The sequence below is a fragment of the Hemitrygon akajei genome, chromosome 29, assembly GCF_048418815.1.
Source record: "Hemitrygon akajei chromosome 29, sHemAka1.3, whole genome shotgun sequence".
NCBI classification, from domain to species: Eukaryota; Metazoa; Chordata; class Chondrichthyes; order Myliobatiformes; family Dasyatidae; genus Hemitrygon; species Hemitrygon akajei.
The window spans coordinates 3,149,219-3,162,905 of record NC_133152.1 but is presented as its reverse complement, the minus strand read 5'-3'; the positions used below and the strand labels follow the sequence as shown (position 1 = coordinate 3,162,905).

At 42.4% G+C, this 13,687-nt stretch overlaps 1 protein-coding gene across 6 annotated transcripts in view; it reads right to left on the bottom strand.

Moving 5' to 3' along the window:
• Positions 1-13,687, bottom strand: part of hspg2 (heparan sulfate proteoglycan 2) — a 528,874-nt gene that overhangs the window by 265,757 nt on the left and 249,430 nt on the right. For all 6 annotated transcript variants that reach the window (XM_073031647.1, XM_073031648.1, XM_073031651.1 and 3 more), the window contains exons 25-30: positions 12,720-12,896; positions 8,204-8,322; positions 7,646-7,757; positions 7,259-7,369; positions 6,225-6,352; positions 2,759-2,845 (exon numbers count right to left, since the gene is read on the bottom strand). In XM_073031647.1, coding sequence (XP_072887748.1) covers positions 2,759-2,845; positions 6,225-6,352; positions 7,259-7,369; positions 7,646-7,757; positions 8,204-8,322; positions 12,720-12,896 — 734 coding nt within the window. The remainder of the gene's footprint in view (positions 1-2,758; positions 2,846-6,224; positions 6,353-7,258; positions 7,370-7,645; positions 7,758-8,203; positions 8,323-12,719; positions 12,897-13,687) is intronic.

Below are 13,687 nucleotides of genomic sequence, written 5' to 3'. Positions count from 1 at the left end.
CCAGTGAGTGTCCATTGGTCAGAGGCTCAAGAACAAGAAAAGAACCTTCTACTCAGCTTGCTGCTGAGATACTTCAATAATTACTTTGGAAACATAACTGGATAATAACGATTGAATATTGATGCAGTAATTAGGGAATAGGCATTGCAAGGGGAAAAGAAATAATTAGTATTTCTGAAAAGAGTTATGATGTGCTCTACCATCCTGTGATTTTCAACCCTTGAGATGCCAGGGTGGAGGAAGCTTTGACTAGAATGACCACTGAACGAATCTAACCAAGGTATGTGCTCCCTGTATAATCCAGCATCAAACTCCAAACCATACACCAGAATGGAAGCAATCAGATTCCTCCTTCTTCCTTAAGCTGCCATTGTAGTCTACTGACCCAAGTTGGCACAACAATGTTTTGCATGGAACTAGCCTGGTTCCAAGGCAAAGGAACAGCAGTTTGCATATTGTTCCTCAGGTGTTTATAGGTGAGATCAGGTAACATCAAAAGAGAGGGAGGGAAAACCAGTCACTATTACACAGCACAAACCAGTCTGAGGAATGGAGGAGACTGCTCAGAGTTGGCAAGAGTAGAGAGGAAAATTGGGATTCCCTGCCAAGGAACTTTTCATCAGGGGCTAAACATTTATTTCAAACTCTCTGGGTTTGGAGCTGTCATTTGGAATATAGCTAACTGCTGTGACTAAATTCTCAAACAGAAGTTTCAGGGAAAATCACTGGAGCAGCTGAGTGAGATAATGCAATGTCCTTAAAGCTTTCATAAAAAATCCACCTTCTTCACCACACCAAGGCAGCATGTGACCATTCACATCATGTCACACATCAACTAAGACAGCAAACACCCCTGGCAACCCATCAAGCATGAGCTGCCACACCCGCGACAAGGTCTTAAAGTAGCCTTTTCAGCCACTTGACCATGTACGGAACTGGAGGGAAAAGCATATCACCCTCAACCCCACGAGATCACCTTAGAAGGTGTGGCATTTCTAATATTCCTGCAGATCCAAATTCAGCTCTACAACTGAATAACTGCTTTTTGCAAACCTACTTTGCAGCCGGTGAGTAACATGAGTTTCCCCTTTGAAACTGTGAGACCATGTAATGGATATTTAACTTGATTTCCGCAATTTAAAGTACAAGTTGTGAAAGCTCCATGAAAGGCAGAAGGGCGCAGCAAACACACCACCACTAGAAGACTTCAGTCTGGCCACCCGACAAAGCCCAGCCCACCGAGAAGCACCTGAAGAACACCCCGCTGTAAGTACACAGGAGCTCCCACAAGCAATTCCACGTACACCATGCAGAGCTCTGGCTTTTCCAGAAGAAGGCTCAATATGTCTGGTTATTATAAACAGCTTTTCACAGAAACTGAAAGCTCCATTTGGACTGGGAATTATGAGAAATCTGCTGTAATTGGATATCCAAGATTTCCCCTCTATTTTCAAGAGCCCATTCAAATTCAACAATGATACAGAATTCTCAAAACATTCCCATTAGTGATGATTAATAAGAACAAATGAGAGAAACACTGAATTTTTTTCAAAGCAGAAAAACATAGCCAAACTGTTCTTCAAGCTCTGGCTTAAGGTGTGAGGCCATCTGAGTGCCCCTTCTAGTAATGATTATATTTTGAATCAGAGCTTCTCCCAGGAATCTTCACAATTTAGCACACTCAGTTCTGTTGTTTAAGGTTCGATAACAAATTATTTCCAATGAAAGCCACCTCAAACATAGCCAGTGGTAATTATATTTCAGATCAATAGCACTACTGATGTCATGAGCAATTCTACCCATCAACAGTCACAGAACTATAAAGGTGTTTTAGTAACCATTGATTTATTCTCTCTGCAGGAAATTCCTTTCACCTTACCAGTTGATGAGATCTACATTATCTTTTTAACTCAATCTCCTGCATGCTCAACACACTGCAGAGCTAGGAGAAGCTATACATGAAGCTGGACATGCTTCTAACTGAGAAGTACTGGTGTCATATTCCTAAATGGACCTAGTGTTGAAGGGTTTTCAACAATGTGAGGGGAGTTAGTAGTGGAACTGGCGATTCATTGCATAGACCCTTGATTATCGCTCAGCTTTCGAACTTCCTAACCAATAAGTGGGTTAAGGTAAACTCAATTTTGATGGGTTTTTGTGTTATTAGGAAAAAGGGATGCTCACACAGTTCCTGGTGATAGGGTTAGACTTAAATAGAGTAAAAGTGTGCCAAAACAATATCATTCCAAACACTGGCAAAACTCAGTTTTAACTTTCTACCAAAAAAAAACCTGTAATTGAAAAGCTTAAGCATATTTTAAAGTTTTTATACTGTATCTCCAGTCAATGAGGAACCACGAGCTTCACTAACCCGTAACATTTCTGTCAGGGAATAACAAAGCCAATCAGCTCGGAGACTCATTTTGTGTACAGTGTTAGATTGAACTCTTTCACTGGAGTCAAGACTAAACTCTATGCTTGATGGGTACTTTTTGTTCAGTTTTGGGCATTTTATGCCAAAGTTTTGAGGTATACTATACACAACATGACTAACAGACGATGCCTAACTCAGGCTGAGCTTGTCCATATTGGAACCAGAGAAGGGGTCTTTATATCTGACTTTATGGAATTGACACATTTTGGAATTAGCTCTCAGTATCAGACGGAATATTTGGGCCCCTAGGAATGGGAGTTATTGTAATACACCATAAAAACTATCACATAAAAGCAAGATGTGTCATGATTTACTGGATTATACCTTTCACAGTTCCTGCCTCCGAAGCCACTTGGGCAATTATTACATGTTGGCTTTCCATCTGAATCCAAGAAACAAGTCGATGAAAACCTGAACAAAAATTAAAAGAGAGTTACTGAAGTATTAGCTAACCCCTCTAACTTTTGAAACAATGGGATATTTACACTGTGTGCTGTACGAGAAGCAGCACAAGAATGAAGAGCATTTGAAAAATTTACACATGGTTTTAGTGAAGTTCCTCACCATTCAGCTGCCTGCAAATAACTGAAAAGCTTTCTGCCTTGTCTTAGGATGCTGGCTCAATAAACTTTCCCCAGAATGTGTAACTGCTGACCCAAGTAGGTTGCTTCACTGTTCTACAATCAACTGCGTACATAGAACAGTACCTTTGGCCTACAATGTTGTGCCAAACTAAATAAATTAGTGATCAAATGGCCAACTAAACTAATCTCTCCTATCTATACAATGCCCATATCCCTCCATTTTCCTCACATTCATGTACCTATCTAAATATGGGATGTTATGTTGAAGATGTACAAGATGTTGGTGAGGCCTAATTTGGATATTGTGTGCAGTTTTGGTCACCTACCTACAGGAAAGATGTAAATAAGGTTGAAGGAGATGAGAGAAAATTTATAAGGACCGGAGGACCTGAGTTATAAGGAGAGATTGAATAGGTTAGGACTCTATTCCTTGGAATGTAGATGATTGAGAGGAGATTTGTCAGAGATATTCAAAATTATGGGTGGTATGGATAGGGTAAATGTAAGCAGGCTTTCTCCTCCGAGATTGGGTGAGACTACAACTAGAAGTCATAGGTTAAGGGTAAAATGTGAAAGCTTAAAGGGAACTTGAAGGGAAACATCTTCATTTAGAGGGTTGTGAGTATGTGGAACGAGCTGCCAGTACACAAGGTGCTCGATTTCAATATTGAAGAAAAGATTGGATGGGTACAGAGACAGTAGGGGTATGGATGACTATGGTCCCGATGGAGGTCAATGGGACTAGCAGTTTAAATGGTTCAGCATGAGCTGAAGGAAGGGCCTGTTTCTGTGCTGTATTTTTCTGTGACTCTATCTCTTAAAGTCTCAACTGTTTTTCCCTCTACCACCGCCCCAGGCAATGCATTCCAGAGTGCAGTTAGACTGTCATTTTCAGCCCATGATGGGGAAACATTGAAAACAACAACCAATGAAAATTTGTGAGGTAACTGGGCAAAACCCTGAGAAATTACTCCACACACAAGTACGGTCTCACAAATCCTTGCTCACCTCTCCAATCAGCTTAATCCCTACACCCAAGCGCCGTCATATGTTGGGGTTATAGATTCCCCTTGGCAGTAGCAGGTGCTGTGTTCTTTGCAATCTGCACATTTGTTTTTTCCACTTGTTACATTCTCTGTTTGGTTACAGCAAGAAGCAGTACCCACTAATTATCATATAAAGGTTTGCTGACCACATTGACCATGATATCTAGTTTACTAATCACACCAAAATGATCCATCCACCTGCTGCTTTTAACTTTCCAGTAAAGCCAGCCCACAGAATTTCTCAAGCACTATCATATCCTTGCTATAGCAAAGTTTCTGCTTTGACCTTAATTACTGTGATGGTTCCAAGACGCTCAACTATATCCCTAATTATGCTTGTATTTAAATTAATTCAATAGATGTTTTCCTCAAATCCTAGAGCAACACACAAAATGGTGGAGGAAGGAACTCAACAAATTGAACAGCATCTGGGGGAGGGAGGAGGACAGTCAATGTTTCCATCCAGATCCTTCATCTGTTCTGAATGACAGAGTGGATACAACCAGACCAGGTAAGAGCCTTGGGTGGGACAAGTGATAGGTGGATCTGGGAGGGGAGAGTGTGAATAGGCTGGGAGGGGAGAGTGGGGATAGGCAGAGGCTGGGAGGGGAGAGTGTGAATAGGCAGAGGCTGGGAGGGGAGAGTGGGAATAGGCTGGGAGGGAGAGTGGGGATAGGCAGAGGCTGGGAGGGGAGAGTGGGGATAGGCAGAGGTTGGGAGGGGAGAGTGGGGATAGGCAGAGGCTGGGAGGGAGAGTGGAAATAGACTGGGAGGGGAGTGGAGATAGGCTGGGAGGGGAGAGTGGGAATATGCTGGGAGGGAGAGTGGGGATAGGCAGAGGCTGGGAGGGAGAGTGGAAATAGACTGGGAGGTGATAGGTGAAGACAGCAAAGGGACGCAGATGACAGAATCTGATAGGAAATGAAAGTGGAAAATAGAATGAAATCAGGGAGATGGTGTGAGTAAATGGGAACAATGGAGGTACGGGAAATCCTACTGGGAGGAGTGTGAGTAATGGGCAGATGGAGCGGGTGGAGAACGGGGAAGAAACAGAGTAATGGTGGCCTGGTTGAGAGTAAAATAAACTGGATGGATCAAAAGGAGAGAGAAAAGGGACAGGAGTACCAGCTTGCCTGAAATTGGAGAACTTAGTGCTGAGGTCATTGGGTTATAGACCACCCAGGCAGAATATGGGGTGCTGTTCCTTTAGTTTATGTTTAGCCTCAACTCCTTATGGACCAGCTTCAAATACCGTAGCTCTCAATTACTCTATCAAAGATTTACCTGCCTCCTCCAACAATCTAGCTTCCACATGCTCCAGATTGGAGAATTCCAGCCTCTGCAAAATGAAATTCCTATACACCGCTGTTTTAAATGACCAACCTCTTTTTTGTAACTATAAAATAGGGTTATTTCATCACTATAAAAATCAAATCCTCTTTTGAAAATAAAACAAGTCAGAGTTCAGAATCTGTATCTGGTGGTGAACAACAAAAGTTAATCATATGGGAACCGTAAGGACTGAGCGGCAAAAGTCAGCCATTACTTAGGCAGAGAACAAGGGAAATTCACAACTGATACTCGATTCCAGTCTTCAACAAGAGACAGTATTATTATTTCCTTCACTTGATTGAGTAGTGATTATGGAGATCAATTAAAGTGATATTTGCATTTCTCTCCCCCTCCTCTCTCTTCCCATTCCCCATTCTCATTCTCCTCTCTCCCCTTTTCTTCTGCTTACCTGCCTATCACCTCCCTCTGGTGCCCTCCCTTCCCTTTCACTCATGGTGCACTCTCCTCTCCTATCAGATTCCTTTTTCAAAAGACACTTACCTTTCCCACTTATCACCTCCCAGCTTCTCACTTCATCACCCATCTCCTTACCCACCTACCTTCTCCTTCACCTGCTTCCACCAATCACCTTCTATCTTGTACTCCTTCCCCTCCCCTACTTTCTTAATCTGGCTTCTTTACCCTTCCTTTCCAGTCCTGCTGAAAGGTCTTGGCCCAAAATGAAGATCAACTCTTTATACATGCTGCCAGATCTACAGAGTTCCTTCAGCATTTTATGTGTTACTCCAGATTTCTAGCACCTGCATAAGCTCTTTTACATCAGTATAAATTGTAGAAAAGTTAGCTTTCTTTAAAAAAAAAACTTACTGATCTGAGGTGGTTGTTCCTGGGCAGGGACAAGGTTGACAGTCGTCTGGCTTTCCAATTGTGGCCTCACCATAGAAACCCGGCATACATTGCTCACATCTTTGGCCCTGGGTGTTGTGTTTGCATACCTGCAGTTAAATAACACGAGAAACAAAATTCAGTCACTGATGAAAGCAGATAGTTAAGAACTATTCCGATGGAAGACTATTTTATTGAAGCGTCTAAAATGTTAGTTCGGTTTCTCTATCTGCAGATGCTGCCGCATCGATCAAATGTTTTCAGTATTTTCTGCTTTATTTTAGATTGCCATCATCTGCAGTGTTTTGATTTTAATTACTATAATCTGACAGAACAATTATTTAAAAGAAAGAAACAATTTAGGAACGTGCAACAGGAAATAACTATAGTACACCCCTTTAAACAGAAATCAATATCTTAATATCCACTTTTCAAATTAAAACTGAACACTGTACAAAGGGATAGAGGGCTTGTTATAGAGTAGCAATTATTCGAGGCAATTTAAAACAAATTTTACTATTGATCAGTGTCTAATTAATCCATGCCTGGAAGTTGTCTATGTGAAAGGACTGCTCCATTTGGGGGTCAACTTATTAACTCCCCAAAAGCGCAAAGGGAAGTTCACTGTCCAGTTGCAGTGATTCAGACATTGAAATCTCAAATGATGTCACGTAAACAACACATCATTATCCTGAACACAAGAGATTCTGCAGCTGATGAAGAAACCCCTGAAACACTGACTTGTTTATTCCCTTCCATAGAATTTTCCTGACTTGCTGAGTTCCTTCAGCATTTTGTGTGTGGAGATCTTTATCCAGGAGAATGTTTTGACAAAAGTAAACAGATTTCCCAGGATAATAATCTCAGGACGGATGAACAAGTGAAGCCGAAGTCACACGTCAAGCACAAAAAGAAATCAGTTGTAGAAATCAAGGCAGCAAAGAAACAACACTTCTCCAAGTTAGAACACGCTACACACGTAACACAAAAAAGCGTAATGGTCCATAAACTTATACCAGGCATTCTCCCGTTTTGACATCACAGTTGGAATGACCATTGCAATCACAGCGCTCGCATGTCCCCAGGTAACGGCCATTTGTTTTCCGTATGTAGCCAAAGTCACATTCCTGCGCATAAGAAAGATTGTTCAAACATTCTGCAATTTTCTTTGGAAGTAAACAAAGCAACTCTTTTTTTTAGAAAAGCAAGTATTTAACATTAATGCCATTACTTTTTCCTGTTTGATGAAGAATTCAAGCAATAAACTCCATCAACAACTTTTCCCCCCACAATTTCATCGACTCCTGCTCTCATGAGTGTGGCTGCTGAAATTATGAAAAACAGAAAACAAGGATGTCTCGAAGTCATAAAAAACTTCAAGTAAATGCAAAAATGTTCTGTACCTGGCACGATGATCCTCTGTAGCCTTCTGGGCAGACACATTCCTCAACCTCTACAGCCTGTTCTTGCCCAGTGGAATGAGGGACTGCAACATCCATAAGGATCTTGGAAATCCTGTAAGCAAACAACTGCAATTAATCCCCAAAAGCAGCTGGATTTTTGCAGGTGGAGCAATGTTTTCCCCGAAAGAGGAAACAGCACAGAAACCGAACAGAGCATAAAAAACTGGAGAATGAATTTCAAGACATGCAACCTTTAATATCATTCTTCAAGCTGCTTCACATCAGCCACCATACTTACAACTGATGTTAATCATTTCTTTGAAATGCTTTAAAAATTGGACCTTCATTAGAGCTTTATGATGGATTCTAAGGAGGCATTCAGCAGGTGTCAGCATGCACTAATAACTGATGTGAAGCCAGTTGTTGCGACAATAAACTGGGAAAGCTGCTGCCTCTCAGCTTCTGCAGTCCAGGTTAAACCCTCACCTCAGCTGCCACACATGCAGTAAGCTGGGCACCAAGCTGCAACACCTATTCAGGGATGTGTCCATACACTACCTAGTCTCAGTTGCTCCTTCAGAATAACTTGCTCGGATCATGAAAAGCTTAATATCAGCCAAAGCCATTAGGAGGTTTTCTCTGGTGGCAGGTTGTCCATCTGCACGGCGCCATTCCGTCTGAAAAGACAATCAAACTGAATCGTAAGTGACTGAAAAATTAGACAAGTGGCTAGCCTGCTCTTTCTTCAAAAATCAAATGTTCAAGATAATGGAAAATGCAGCAAAATTCTATCAATGAGAAATGTTGTTTGAAGTCCTTGACTTATCAACCTAAACATTTACTGTTTCCTTTGCTCTAGTTAATGCCTGACCTGCTGAATACTTACAGAGTTTCAGTGCTGATTACAGATTTCCAGCTTTCACTTTATCATGTTCTTGCTTGGGATCTGCTTCACTCTCCAGCCGTTGTACTTTCTTGTTATAGGTAATACAGTTCTAATGTGAGGCATTTCATTCAGTGACAGAGTACCCATTGATGATGTGCAGTGACACCAAATTAACCTGAAGGAATGGACAGGTTTCCCTGCTCTGTTGTCTAAGAACATGGATCCAATCCTGATCTCCCGTGCTCTTTGTGCAGAGACTGCACATTCTCTCAGTGACTGTGCAAGTCTCCCTTGTTCCCCTGCTTTCTTTGCTGGCAGCTTAATTTGCTGCCGGAGTAATTTAAAGGAATCAAAAGGGAAGATCCTGGGCATGCCGTTGGCTCATGAGCACTACAGCACAGAAACAAGCCCTTTGGCCCATCTAGTTAGGACCAAGCTGTTATTCTGCCTGGTCCTATCCACCATCACTTCCCCATACCCCTCCTATTCCTATACTTATCCAAATTTGCTTTAATTATTGCAATCGAACCCGCATCCACTTTCCGTAGCAGCTCATTCGACATTCACACCACCCTGAGTGAAATTCCCCCTCAGATTTCCCCTCAACATTTCACCTTTCACATATGGTCTAATTCCAGTCTCACCCAATCTCAATGGAAAAAGCCTGTTCACAATTACTCTATCATTATCCTTCATAATTTTCTATACCTCTATCAAATCTCCCCTCATTCTCTTACATTCCAGGGAATAAAGTCCTAACCTAAGAGTCCTGACGAAGGGTCTCAGCCCGAAACGTCGACAGTGCTTCTCCCTATAGATGCTGCGTTCCACCAGCATTTTGTGTGTGTTGTTCCTAACGTATTCAATCTTTTCCTACAATTCAGGTCCTCAGGTCTTGGTAACAAGGGAGAGTGTGAGGGAGAGTAAGCTGTATCACTCCGAGGGCATAGGATGAGGGGAATGTGATTGCTGTGGACACTCAGCTGGGAGTCAGCATGAGGGCACTGCACTCAGGGCATCCCTTTGTATGTTACATTGTGTTATTTGTAATAAAATGCACAAAAATCAGTCTTTCAACAAACCATGTTGGCAGCTACACACTGGGTCCAGTCATCGCTTACCCCGAGCTTGAGGTAAAATGCTGATCAGTGTGGTATCATCCCAGAACTAAGTGGAAAAGCAAATGTAGGGGATGCAGGTCGGGTGTTGGCCACAAGCTGGAGGAAACGGAGCAGGAGCAGGCCGTACTCTCTCCAAGCTCACAAACTCATTCCCAACTCACCTTCTCTTTAAAACGTCTTTTGTTTGTCAGGAATGCCTGCTGCAAAATCTAAAGCTACACCAAAACATTGTAGCAGTATATGAAGGCAGCTAACCCCCAACTTCTCACAAACATTATGTTTCTATGTAGATGCATTTATGATAAATGCAGATACATTTCACCAAGAATCCTTGGACCAAGGGGGCCTCTCTACAAAGCACTCCCCTGCAACCCCCAAAAGTGTATGTCACCACCCAGAACTATTTTATCTTTATGTATTACAATAAAAAGAATCAATAGAACCATTTTGAGATGCACACAGATAGCACTGGCTCATGATCAATCCCCACATTGATTTGTGTGTTAATTCCATTGTAAATCTGTTTCTTCAAGCATATGTCGGAGGAACCCCAGACTGCTCCACGAGGCAAGGGAAGAGATTGCTGATCCTCTGGCTAGGATCTTTATATCCTCATTGTCCACGGGAATGGTACTGGAGGATTGGAAGGAGGTGAATGTTGTCCTCTTCTTCAAAAAAGGTAGTGGGGATAGTCTGGGTAATTATAGACCAGTGAGCCTTACGTCTGTGGTGGGAAAGCTGTTGGAAAAGATTCTTAGAGATAGGATCTATGGGCATTTAGAGAATTATGGTCTGATCAGGGAGAGTCAGCATGGCTTTGTGAAGGGCAGATCGTGTCTAACAAGCCTGATAGAGTTCTTTGAGGAGGTGACCAGGCATATAGATGAGGGTAGTGCAGTGGATGTGATCTACATGGATTTGTGTAAGGCATTTGACAAGGTTCCACATGGTAGGCTTATTCAGAAAGTCAGAAGGAATGGGATCCAGGGAAGTTTGGCCAGGTGGATTCAGAATTGGCTTGCCTGCAGAAGGCAGAAGGTCGTGTGGAGGGAGTACATTCGGATTGGAGGGTTGTGAGTAGTGGTGTCCCAGAAGGATCTGTTCTGGGACCTCTACTTTTCGTGATTTTTATTAATGACCTGGATGTGGGGGTAGAAGGGTGGGTTGGCAAATTTGCAGATGACACAAAGGTTGGTGGTGTTGTAGATAGTGCAGAGGATTGTCGAAGATTGCAGAGAGACATTGATAGGATGCAGAAGTGGGCTGAGAAATGGCAGATGGAGTTCAACCGGGAGAAGTGTGAGGCGGTACACTTTGGAAGGACAAACTCCAAGGCAGAGTACAAAGTAAATGGCAGGATACTTGGTAGTGTGGAGGAGCAGAGGGATCTGGGGGTACATGTCCACAGATCCCTGAAAGTTGCCTCACAGGTAAATAGGATAGTTAAGAAAGCTTATGGGGTGTTAGCTTTCATAAGTTGAGGGATAGAGTTTAAGAGTCGCGGGGTATTGATCCAGCTCTATAAAACTCTGGTTAGGCCACACTGGGAGTACTGTGTCCAGTTCTGGTCGCCTCACTATAGGAAGGATGTGGAAGCATTGGAAAGGGTACAGAGGAGATTTACCAGGATGCTGCCTGGTTTAGAGAGTATGGATTATGATCAGAGATTAAGGGAGCTAGGGCTTTACTTTCTGGAGAGAAGGAGGATGAGCGGAGACATGATAGAGGTGTACAAGATATTAAGAGGAATAGATAGAGTGGACAGCCAGCGCCTCTTCCCCAGGACACCACTGCCCAATACAAGAGGACATGGCTTTAAGATAAGGGGTGGGAAGTTTAAGGGGGATATTAGAGGAAGGTTTTTTACTCAGAGAGTGGTTGGTGTGTGGAATGCACTGCCTGAGTCAGTGGTGGAGGCAGATACACTACTGAAATTTAAGAGATTACTAGACAGTTATATGGAGGAATTTAAGGTGAGGGGTTATATGGGAGGCAGGGTTTAAGGGTCAGCACAACATTGTGGGCCAAAGGGCCTGTACTGTGCTGTACTAATCTATGTTCTATGTAAACACCACCCCCTCCCCCCCACAGTCACCAGCAGAGTATGCAGACTCCGGAGATCTGGATCGATCCCAACTTCTTAGACTATTGACACAACACTCAACCCGGCGGTGCTGATCTATCAACACTGATTCATAGAAAGCTAGACAGTTGGAATCAGCCATTGGCTCTTTGGATCTGCTGTTCCCTTTTGATGATGACTGATTATCACATCTGAACACGGCTCTGATCTTCTGCCCATACTACTAACCCCTCTGCATTACGAAATATACCCACCACCTCCTGGATATATTTAATGACTGCCTTCTGTGGAAGAGTGTTCCACAGTTTCACCTAAGGTGAAAAATTCTCTGATCTTGATTCTAAGATGCTGTGACCCCTGATTCTGGGCACTACAGCCATCAGGAACAACCTCTCTACATTTGATTAAAATCAGCTTCCTCCATTTGATTTATTCAATTAAAATCTTTGATATCAACTTTCCTTTTCTGACATTCCTGTGATATTGATCTTATCATGTCAGGCTTGCCAGCCAAGCAGTCACTCAGGACTCCTGAACAGAAAGAAGTAAACCTTTGTTGCACTCCAACCATGGTAAAGACAACCCTCCTCAGATCCGAAATGACAAACAGAACTTCAGATGGAACTATAGCCCATGTGTGTTCTATTGCCTGTTAACTAATCTAACGCCTCACATTTCAAGCTGGCAGAATAAAAAGCCCTGGCACATTCAAAAACATTTAGACTGGTTGCTAACTAGGCAAGGCGTAAAATGATGGGATCTTAATGCAAGCAAATAAGGTCAGTGTAGATAAGCAAAAAGGTCAACATTAATATGTTGCCCCACAAGTAGATAGGGTAGTTAAGAAAGCTTATGGAGTGTTAGCTCTTATAAGTCAAGGAACAGAGTTTAGGAGTCGCAGGGATGACAGCATCATCATCAATTTTAACTAACAACAGAGCTCCTCTCCATTCCAGTGTACATCGGGATAAAGTGACAACCTACTTCTTTAAAAGGGACTGTAATGGTGGTGTGTACACCCTGTTCCGGTCTCCTGGTGTAGTGCTCCAGGAATATGTTGTTGCCTTGTAGAACTACATCCGGGAGTCCAGTGACAAGTGAGGCACTAGGCGAGATTCTGTGTAGGATGGTGTATTGTAATTTCCCTCCATAGGAAGTAACCTACAGAAATTGACAAAAGAGAGAAAGTAATCAATAATATTTAAAAACAGAAGGCAGGAACTACTGAATGTAACTTGCTCATTTTTGTTCGTTTTTTTTTCATTACAAGGAGGTGGCATTTAGGAGATGATGGCAGTGCTCCTTTTCTTTTCTTTGTTTCATGGCTAACTGGAGAACTGAAGAATTTCAGAGTTACACACTATGATAATAAAATGAACCTTTGAGCCTTTGCTGGAAATCTCCAAATCCGAGCAGATGCTGAGCAGAAGGAGCCAAGGTAGCACCTCTGGGTACAAGGTATCTCAACAGAACAGGAACTAAACAAACATTATTCCTTCTATAAATGAGACATTAAATTAAGTGCAGAAACACTTGCACTGTTAGCTGGCATGGAAACAATTAAATGATATCCTGCACAGGCACTGTTTGTCATTCTTTCTCATACGGTCTTTATTCAAATATTGAAATCACTCTGCTTTTGCCCCGGACAGAACCCAGAATGGGTGTACCAGTTCTCATTTCATCAGTTTTCTGATGTTCAGATTTTCACTTAATCCTTCAGAAAAGCAGTGAAATGATAGCAAGGAACAAAGCAAACAGGACATGATAAATGCAAACAAGAGACCTCATTTACAGGAAACAAAGACCACCCAGAAACCCAGTACAAGGCAATCAATTAACAGAGTCTGTTAATTGGTTTATTATTGACTCATGTACCGAGATCTGGGACACAGACACCGAAAGAAGCTGCAGAAGGTTGTAAAGCTAGTCAGCTCCATCTTGGCCTACAA